Raw genomic sequence first — 9,177 nt, forward strand, 5'->3', positions numbered from 1 at the left:
GAAGGGAGAGAGGGAGAGGGAGAGAGGAAGGGAGAGAGGAAGGGAGGGAGGAAGGGAGGGAGGAAGGAGAGAGGGAGGAGAGAGGAAGGGAGAGAGGAAGGGAGAGAGGAAGGGAGAGAGGAAGGGAGAGAGGAAGGAGAGAGGAAGGGAGAGAGGAAGGGAGAGAGGAAGGGAGAGAGGAAGGGAGAGAGGAAGGGAGAGAGGAAGGGAGAGAGGAAGGGAGAGAGGAAGGGAGAGAGGAAGGGAGAAGAGGAAGGGAGAGAGGAAGGGAGAGAGGAAGGGAGAAAGGAAGGGAGGGAGAAAGGGAGGGAGGAAGGGAGAGAGGAGGGAGGAAGGGAGAGAGGGAGGGAGGGAGGGAGGGAGAGAGGGAGGGAGGAAGGGAGAGAGGGAGGGAAGGGAGAGAGGGAGGGAGGAAGGGAGAGAGGGAGGGAGGAAGGGAGAGAGGGAGGGAGGAAGGGAGAGAGGGAGGGAGGGAGGAGGGAGAGAGGGAGGGAGGGAGGAAGGGAGGGAGGGAGGAAGGGAGAGAGGGAGGGAGGGAGGAAGGGAGAGAGGGAGGGAGGGAGGAAGGGAGAGAGGGAGGGAGGGAGGAAGGGAGAGAGGGAGGGAGGGAGGAAGGGAGAGAGGGAGGAGGGAGGAAGGGAGGAGAGGGAGGGAGGAAGGGAGAGAGGGAGGGAGGAAGGGAGAGAGGGAGGGAGGAAGGAGAGAGGGAGGGAGGAAGGGAGAGAGGGAGGGAGGAAGGGAGGGAGGGAGGAAGGGAGGGAGGGAGGAAGGGAGGGAGGGAGGAAGGGAGGGAGGGAGGGAGGGAGGAAGGGAGAGAGGGAGGGAGGGAGGAAGGGAGAGAGGGAGGAAGGGAGAGAGGGAGGGAGGGAGGAAGGGAGAGAGGGAGGGAGGGAGGAAGGGAGAGAGGGAGGGAGGAAGGGAGAGAGGGAGGGAGGAAGGGAGAGAGGGAGGGAGGAAGGGAGAGAGGGAGGGAGGAAGGGAGAGAGGGAGGAGGGAAGGGAGAGAGGGAGGGAGGAAGGGAGAGGGAGGGAGGAAGGGAGAGAGGGAGGGAGGAAGGGAGAGAGGGAGGGAGGAAGGGAGAGAGGGAGGGAGGGAGGAAGGGAGAGAGGGAGGGAGGGAGGAAGGGAGAGAGGGAGGGAGGGAGGAAGGGAGAGAGGGAGGGAGGGAGGAAGGGAGAGAGGGAGGGAGGGAGGAAGGAGAGAGGGAGGGGAGGGAGGAAGGGAGAGAGGGAGGGAGGGAGGAAGGGAGAGAGGGAGAGAGGGAGGGAGGGAGGAAGGGAGAGAGGAAGGGAGAGAGAGGGAGGGAGAGAGGAAGGGAGAGAGGAAGGGAGAGAGGAAGGGAGAGAGGAAGGGAGAGAGGAAGGGAGAGAGGAAGGGAGAGAGGAAGGGAGAGAGGAAGGGAGAGAGGAAGGGAGAGAGGAAGGGAGAGAGGAAGGGAGAGAGGAAGGGAGAGAGGAAGGGAGAGAGGAAGGGAGAGAGGAAGGGAGAGAGGAAGGGGAGAGAGGAAGGGAGAGAGGAAGGGAGAGAGGAAGGAGAGAGGAAGGGAGAGAGGAAGGGAGAGAGGAAGGGAGAGAGGAAGGGAGAGAGGAAGGAGGAGAGAGGGAGGAGAGAGGAAGGAAGGGAGGGAGAAAGGGAGGGAGGAAGGGAGAGAGGGAGGGAGGAAGGGAGAGAGGGAGGGAGGGAGAGAGGGAGGGAGGAAGGGAGAGAGGGAGGGAGGAAGGGAGAGAGGGAGGGAGGAAGGGAGAGAGGGAGGGAGGAAGGGAGAGAGGGAGGGAGGAAGGGAGAGAGGGAGGAGGAGGAAGGGAGGAGAGGGAGGGAGGGAGGAAGGGAGAGAGGGAGGGAGGGAGGAAGGGAGAGAGGGAGGGAGGGAGGAAGGGAGAGAGGGAGGGAGGGAGGAAGGGAGAGAGGGAGAGAGGGAGGAAGGGAGAGAGGGAGGGAGGGAGGAAGGGAGAGAGGGAGGGAGGAAGGGAGAGAGGGAGGGGAGGAAGGGAGAGAGGGAGGGAGGAAGGGAGAGAGGGAGGGAGGAAGGGAGAGAGGGAGGGAGGAAGGGAGAGAGGGAGGGAGGAAGGGAGAGAGGGAGGGAGGAAGGAGAGAGGGAGGGAGGAAGGGAGAGAGGGAGGGAGGAAGGGAGAGAGGGAGGGAGGAAGGGAGAGAGGGAGGGAGGGAGAGAGGGAGGGAGGGAGGAAGGGAGAGAGGGAGGGAGGGAGGAAGGGAGAGAGGGAGGGAGGGAGGAAGGGAGAGAGGGAGGGAGGGAGGAAGGGAGAGAGGAGGGAGGAAGGGAGAGAGGGAGGGAGGAAGGGAGAGAGGGAGGGAGGAAGGGAGAGAGGGAGGGAGGAAGGGAGAGAGGGAGGGAGGAAGGGAGAGAGGGAGGGAGGAAGGAGAGAGGGAGGGAGGAAGGGAGAGAGGGAGGGAGGAAGGGAGAGAGGGAGGGAGGAAGGGAGAGAGGGAGGGAGGAAGGGAGAGAGGGAGGGAGGAAGGGAGAGAGGGAGGGAGGAAGGGAGAGAGGGAGGGAGGAAGGGAGAGAGGGAGGGAGGAAGGGAGAGAGGAGGGAGGAAGGGAGAGAGGGAGGGAGGAAGGGAGAGAGGGAGGGAGGAAGGGAGAGAGGGAGGGAGGAAGGGAGAGAGGGAGGGAGGAAGGGAGAGAGGGAGGGAGGAAGGGAGAGAGGGAGGGAGGAAGGGAGAGAGGGAGGAAGGGAGAGAGGGAGGAAGGGAGAGAGGGAGGAAGGGAGAGAGGGAGGAAGGGAGAGAGGGAGGAAGGGAGAGAGGGAGGAAGGGAGAGAGGGAGGGAGGAAGGGAGGGAGGGAGGAAGGGAGGGAGGGAGGGAGGAAGGGAGAAGGGAGGGAGGAAGGGAGAAAGGGAGGAAGGGAGAAAGGGAGGGAGCGCATGCTCAGTAGCGTGCCGCAAGCGGAAAAAAACGGATGGGCCGCATGTAAAAACTTATGCAAAGGATGCAGTGTTTTCGCCGCATCCGTTGCATAGGTTTCACAGCCGGATTGAGCCGCACTGCTCAAACCGGATGTGTGAAAGTAGCCTAAGGCTAAGTTCACATTTCCGTTGTTTTGTATCAGTCACATGCGTCGCTTGACGCATGTGACTGATGCGCTGTACAACGCTGTACAACGGATGACAAAGAACAGAATTCTTTGTCGGATTCCGTTGTGTGCGGGGGGGGGCGGAGTTCGGGAGGGGGGGGGAGCCGAGCGAGGCCGTGGCACTGAGGACGTCAGTGCCGCAGGGACTGCAGGACAGGTGAGTGTGTGTGTGTGTATACACATGCTGAATGCGGGAGGGGGCGGAGCCGAGCGGGGGGCGGGGCCAGGCGCTGAGGATGTCAGTGGCAGTGCTGCGGTCTGGATGGCTGGGGACAGGTGAGTCTGTGTGTGTGTGTGTGCGCGCGCGCACATGCGGAGTGCGGGAGGGGGCGGAGCCGAGCGGGGGGGGCGGGGCCAGACGAGGGTGTCAGTGGCAGTGCTTGTCTGCATGGCTGGGGACAGGTGTGTGTGTGTATATACATGTGCGGTGTGCGGGAGGGGGCGGGGGCCGAGCGGGGAAGTGTCGGCCTCCCTGCACACGTAACCAGACTAAATATCGGGTAACAGCAAAGCACCCGATGTTTACCTTGGTTACCCCGATATTTACCTTGGTTACGGGCCTACACCGCTTAGCGCTGGCTCCTTGCACCGTAACCAGGGTAAATATCGGGTAACCAACCAAAGCTGGTGACGTGTGCAGGGAGCCAGAGAGCATGCGCAGCGAAATCCGACGGATCGCGCTGCTCAAAAAATGTTACATGCTGCGTTCCTCCCGCCCGGCGGTCAGTCGTTCCACGACTGATCAGTCGGGCGGAGGGTGCAACGCAGCATCATCAGTCACAATCCGCTGCTCATACAAGTCTATGGGAGCAACGGAATCCGCTAAACTGATTCCGTTGTTTACAAGAGCAGCGGATTGTGACTGATACATTTTAGCGGAAATGTGAACTTAGCCTAAGGCTACTTTCACACTACGTTTTTTTAATATGCGTCATGAACGTTTTTTTGCTGCAAAAGCGGATCCTGCTTTTACAGCAAAAAAACGCATGCAAACACGTGTTATTTTGCAGGATCCTGTCACTTTAAGTTTATGGGCGGGCATTGGAGTCATGTGATCGGGAGTGAGGGGAATTGAACGTGACAGACTGGGAGCCGGCATCTGACAGCTGTGGAGGCTCGTAACCAAGGTAAGCATCGGGTAACTTGCTTGGATACACGATATTTACATTGGTTACGAGCGTCTGCAGCTGCTAGGAGCCGGCTCCCTGCACACGTTACCAAGATAAACATCGGGTAACTAAGCCCGTGGTTACCCGATGTTTACCTTGGTTACGAGCGTCCTCCGCTCTCAGGCAGGGGAGAGTGGAGAGAGAGGGAGGGAGGAAGGGAGAGAGAGAGGGAGGAAGGGAGAGAGGGAGGGAGGGAGGAAGGGAGAGAGGGAGGGAGGGAGGAAGGGAGAGAGGGAGGGAGGGAGAGAGGGAGGGAGGGAGGAAGGGAGAGAGGGAGGGAGGGAGGAAGGGAGAGAGGGAGAGAGGGAGGGAGGGAGGGAGGGAGGAAGGGAGAGAGGGAGGGAGGAAGGGAGAGAGGGAGGGAGGGAGGAAGGGAGAGAGGGAGGGAGGGAGGAAGGGAGAGAGGGAGGGAGGGAGGAAGGGAGAGAGAGAGGGAGGGAGGGAGGGAGAGAGAGAGGGAGGGAGGAAGAGAGAGAGGGAGGGAGGAAGAGAGAGAGGGAGGGAGGAAGAGAGAGAGGGAGGGAGGAAGAGAGAGAGGGAGGGAGGAAGAGAGAGAGGGAGGGAGGAAGAGAGAGAGGAGGGAGGAAGAGAGAGAGGGAGGGAGGAAGAGAGAGAGGGAGGGAGGAAGAGAGAGAGGGAGGGAGGAAGAGAGAGAGGGAGGAGGAAGAGAGAGAGGGAGGGAGGAAGAGAGAGAGGGAGGAGGAAGAGAGAGAGGGAGGGAGGAAGAGAGAGAGGGAGGGAGGAAGAGAGAGAGGGAGGGAGGAAGAGAGAGAGGGAGGGAGGAAGAGAGAGAGGGAGGGAGGAAGAGAGAGAGGGAGGGAGGAAGAGAGAGAGAGGGAGGGAGGAAGAGAGAGAGAGGGAGGGAGGAAGAGAGAGAGAGGGAGGGAGGAAGAGAGAGAGAGGGAGGGAGGAAGAGAGAGAGAGGGAGGGAGGAAGAGAGAGAGAGGGAGGGAGGAAGAGAGAGAGAGGGAGGGAGGAAGAGAGAGAGAGGGAGGGAGGAAGAGAGAGAGGGAGGGAGGAAGAGAGAGAGAGGGAGGGAGGAAGAGAGAGAGAGGGAGGGAGGAAGAGAGAGAGAGGGAGGAGGAAGAGAGAGAGAGGGAGGGAGGAAGAGAGAGATGGAGGGAGGAAGGGAGAGAGGGGAGGGAGGAAGAGAGAGAGGGAGGGAGGAAGAGAGAGAGGGGAGGGAGGAAGAGAGAGAGGGAGGGAGGAAGAGAGAGAGGGAGGGAGGAAGAGAGAGAGGGAGGGAGGAAGAGAGAGAGGGAGGGAGGAAGAGAGAGAGGGAGGGAGGAAGAGAGAGAGGGAGGGAGGAAGAGAGAGAGGGAGGGAGGAAGAGAGAGAGGGAGGGAGGAAGAGAGAGAGGGAGGGAGGAAGAGAGAGAGGGAGGGAGGAAGAGAGAGAGGGAGGGAGGTGGAGAGAGGGAGGGAGGTGGAGAGAGAGACTGATCACCCGAGGCTGGTTTCTGTGCATGCTCAGTAGAGCATGCAGGATCCTGCCTATCAGCATGCCAGCGTTCACATGCGTTTGCGTGCTGTTTAGTCAGGATCCAGCAATTTGCAGTATTTGGACGCAGCTGAAAAACGCTACAAGTAGCGTTTTTGAAATAAGTTAAAAAACTGCAAGTCGCTGGATCCTCACTATAACGCACGCAAACGCAGGTGAACGCATGTTGACGCGAGTCCATTGCAAATGCATTGAAATGAAAACGCATTTGCACTGGATCCGTTTTTGCGTTAAAAAAACGTTAATGACGGATGTTAAAAAAACGTAGTGTGAAAGCAGCCTAAGCCATCCATTTTTCTGTTATTTGTAAAGGATCCGTTTTTTTCTGACAATCCGTTTCACATGAAAACTAAATAGCTATCCATTAATGTTAATCAGTTTTCAATACACTCAAAGGTTAAAAAAAAATAAAAACAGATTCTGCAGAAATCATTTTTTTTTTCCAAAAGGGACAAAAATGTTGTATGTGCACTTTTTTTTTGCCAATGGATTGCTGCCGGATCCGCTCTGATGATTAGGCTACTTTCACACATCCGGATTTTTGCTCTGCGGCACAATACGGCGTTCTGCAGAAAAACCGCAACCGGCTTTTGTAACGCCGGTTGCGGTTTTTTTTTGCATAGACTTACATTAGTGCCGTATAGTGCCGCAAGGGCTTGCGTTCGGTCCGGTTTTTTGCCGCATGCGGCAGATTTAGCCGGCAAAAAACACCGCATCCGGCCGCTGCGGCGCATTTTTCAATGCATACCTATGGAGGCCGGATGCGGCGCGATGCGGAAAAAAAACGCATCCGCTCGCCGCATGCGGTTTTTTCCACTGCGCATGCTCAGTAGCATGCCGCAACCGGAAAAAAAAGGACGGGCCGCATGTAAAAACTTATGCAAAGGATGCGGTGTTTTCGCCGCATCCGTTGCATAGTTTTCACAGCCGGATTGAGCCGCACTGCTCAAACCGGATGTGTGAAAGTAGCCTAAGGGTACCTTCACACTTAGCGATGCAGCAGCGATCCGACCAGCGATCTGACCTGGTCAGGATCGCTGCTGCATCGCTACATGGTCGCTGGTGAGCTGTCAAACAGGCAGATCTCACCAGCGACCAGTGAACAGCCCCCAGCCAGCAGCGACGTGTAAGCGACGCTGCGCTTGCACGGAGCCGCCGTCTGGAAGCTGCGGAGACTGGTAACTAAGGTAAACATCGGGTATGGTTACCCGATGTTTACATTAGTTACCAGTGTGAGCAGGGAGCAGGGAGCCGCGCACACTGAGCGCTGGCTCCTTGCTCTCCTAGCTACAGTACACATCGGGTTAATTAACCCGATGTGTAATGCAGCTACATGTGCAGAGAGCAGGGAGCCGCGCACACTGAGCGCTGGCTCCTTGCTCTCCTAGCTGCTGTACACATCGGGTTAATTAACCCGATGTGTACAGCAGCTACATGTGCAGAGAGCCGGAGCCGGCAGCACAGGCAGCGTGAGAGCTGCAGAGGCTGGTAACTAAGGTAAATATCGGGTAACCACCTTGGTTACCCGATGTTTATCTTGGATACAGCTTACCTCAGCTGTCAGACGCCGGCTCCTGCTCCCTGCTCGCTTCATTTGTCGCTCTCTTGCTGTCACACACAGCGATCTGTGTGTCACAGCGGGGAGAGCGGCTTTGAAGAAAACGAACCAGGGCTGTGTGTAACGAGCAGCGATCTCGCAGCAGGGGCCAGATCGCTGCTCATTGTCACACACAGCGAGATCGCTAATGAGGTCACTGCTGCGTCACAAAAAGCGTGACTCAGCAGCGATCTCGGCAGCGAGCTCGCTATGTGTGAAGCACCCCTTAGGCTACTTTCACACATCCGGCTTGAGCCCTGCGGCTCAATCCGGCTGTGCAAGCTATGCAACGGATGCGGTGAAAACACCGCATCCTTTGCATAAGTTTTTACCATGCGGCCCGCCCGGTTTTTGCCGCTTGCGGCATGCTACTGAGCATGCGCAGTGGCAAAAACCGCATGCGGCGGCCGGATGCGGTATTTGCCGCATCACGCCGCATCCGGCCGCCATAGGCATGCATTGAGAGATGCGCCGCATCGGCCGAATGCGGCGCGATGCGGTTTTTTTTGCCGCACGAAAAAACGTGCCAGGCAACGTTCCATCCGGCCACCGCATCGGCTAAATCTGCCGCATGCGGCAAAAACCGGATGGAACGCAAGGCCATGCGGCACAATGCGGCACTAATTAAAGTCTATGCAGGAAAATCGCAACCGGCAGCAAAAAAAAAACGGTTGCGATTTTCCTGCAAAGTGCCGGATTGTGCCGCAGAAGATAAACCGGAGGTGTGAAAGTACCCTTACTGGGCATGTGACCTTTACCTAAACCGCATGGCATATTTTACACGTAAAGCCAAATAACAATGGGACTAATCCGTATTATCCCAGGTAAAGTCGGCCTGGAGTGTTGTGTGAACAGTAACGACAATGCACATGCAGACTCCAGCTGACCCTACACAACTCACCATCCCCCGTCACATACAGCTTGTCCTCATAGGGCGTCTCGGTGTATTCCAGCAGCAGGCGGATTGCATGGGCGAGCTGCAGGCATAAAGAGATTATGAAATGACCATGAGTGTGGGCGACTTCCTAGCCCGGGCCAGCAGCCATTACTTGTAGTGCACCGCTCACCCCGCGTATGTCCCAGTAGCCGAAAATCATCATCTTCCCTGTGTAACGTCAGTCACCAGCGCCGCTCTCCGCTCACTACTAAACTCTGACTCTCCTTACAGAACCCCGAGCTGCCTCAGCTGTACACGTGACTCGTAGCTGTGCTTTCGGCCAATCACATTGCAGATCGCCACACTCCCCTGTAACCCTCTGAGTCCTGAGAGGCGAGCGAAAGTTTTGGCGCTGAACCGCTGCTGAGTGGTAAATGTCCGTTATGTCATATACAGGGCGGCACAGTGCGGGACGGGAGAGCTCCGGTGTAGTTAGATGGGGCTAGTACACATGGCATCAGTTTTACTTCACCCCCCTCATGCGAAATGTATTTATTTATTTAGGTTATGCGCACACAGGAGAGTGCGAGTCAACATTTGCATGTTGTAAAGCGGTGGTCCACTACAAAGCATAGCGGCCACGTCGATGGAAAGCTGTGACAGAAAGCGTTTTCTAAATACCTTCTGTTGTCCATTCTATCTGTGAGTGGCGCTATCGCTGCCCGCTCATCCCAATCACGTGACCCGGGCTGCAGTGACCTCTGATGTCCGGTGATGTCACGTCAACTTCCGGAATTGGAGATTGACCTGGTATCACCGAGGCAGGCCCCAGTCCCTGGTATCACCGAGGCGGGCCCCAGTCCCTGGTATCACCGAGGCGGGCCTCAGTCCCTGGTATCACCGAGGCGGGCCCCAGTCCCTGGTATCACCGAGGCGGGCCCCAG

At 57.8% G+C, this 9,177-nt stretch overlaps 1 protein-coding gene across 1 annotated transcript in view; it reads right to left on the bottom strand.

The window, feature by feature from the left end:
• Positions 1–8,544, bottom strand: part of LOC142289792 (glutathione S-transferase Mu 2-like) — a 20,338-nt gene extending 11,794 nt beyond the window's left edge. Inside the window, exons 1-2 of the mRNA XM_075333722.1 lie at positions 8,424–8,544; positions 8,258–8,333 (exon numbers count right to left, since the gene is read on the bottom strand). Of these exons, the coding sequence (XP_075189837.1) occupies positions 8,258–8,333; positions 8,424–8,456 (109 nt within the window). The 5' untranslated portion in view covers positions 8,457–8,544. The remainder of the gene's footprint in view (positions 1–8,257; positions 8,334–8,423) is intronic.
• Between the last annotated feature and the right edge of the window lie 633 nt (positions 8,545–9,177).

Source organism: Anomaloglossus baeobatrachus, chromosome 2, assembly GCF_048569485.1.
Source record: "Anomaloglossus baeobatrachus isolate aAnoBae1 chromosome 2, aAnoBae1.hap1, whole genome shotgun sequence".
NCBI classification, from domain to species: domain Eukaryota; kingdom Metazoa; phylum Chordata; class Amphibia; order Anura; family Aromobatidae; genus Anomaloglossus; species Anomaloglossus baeobatrachus.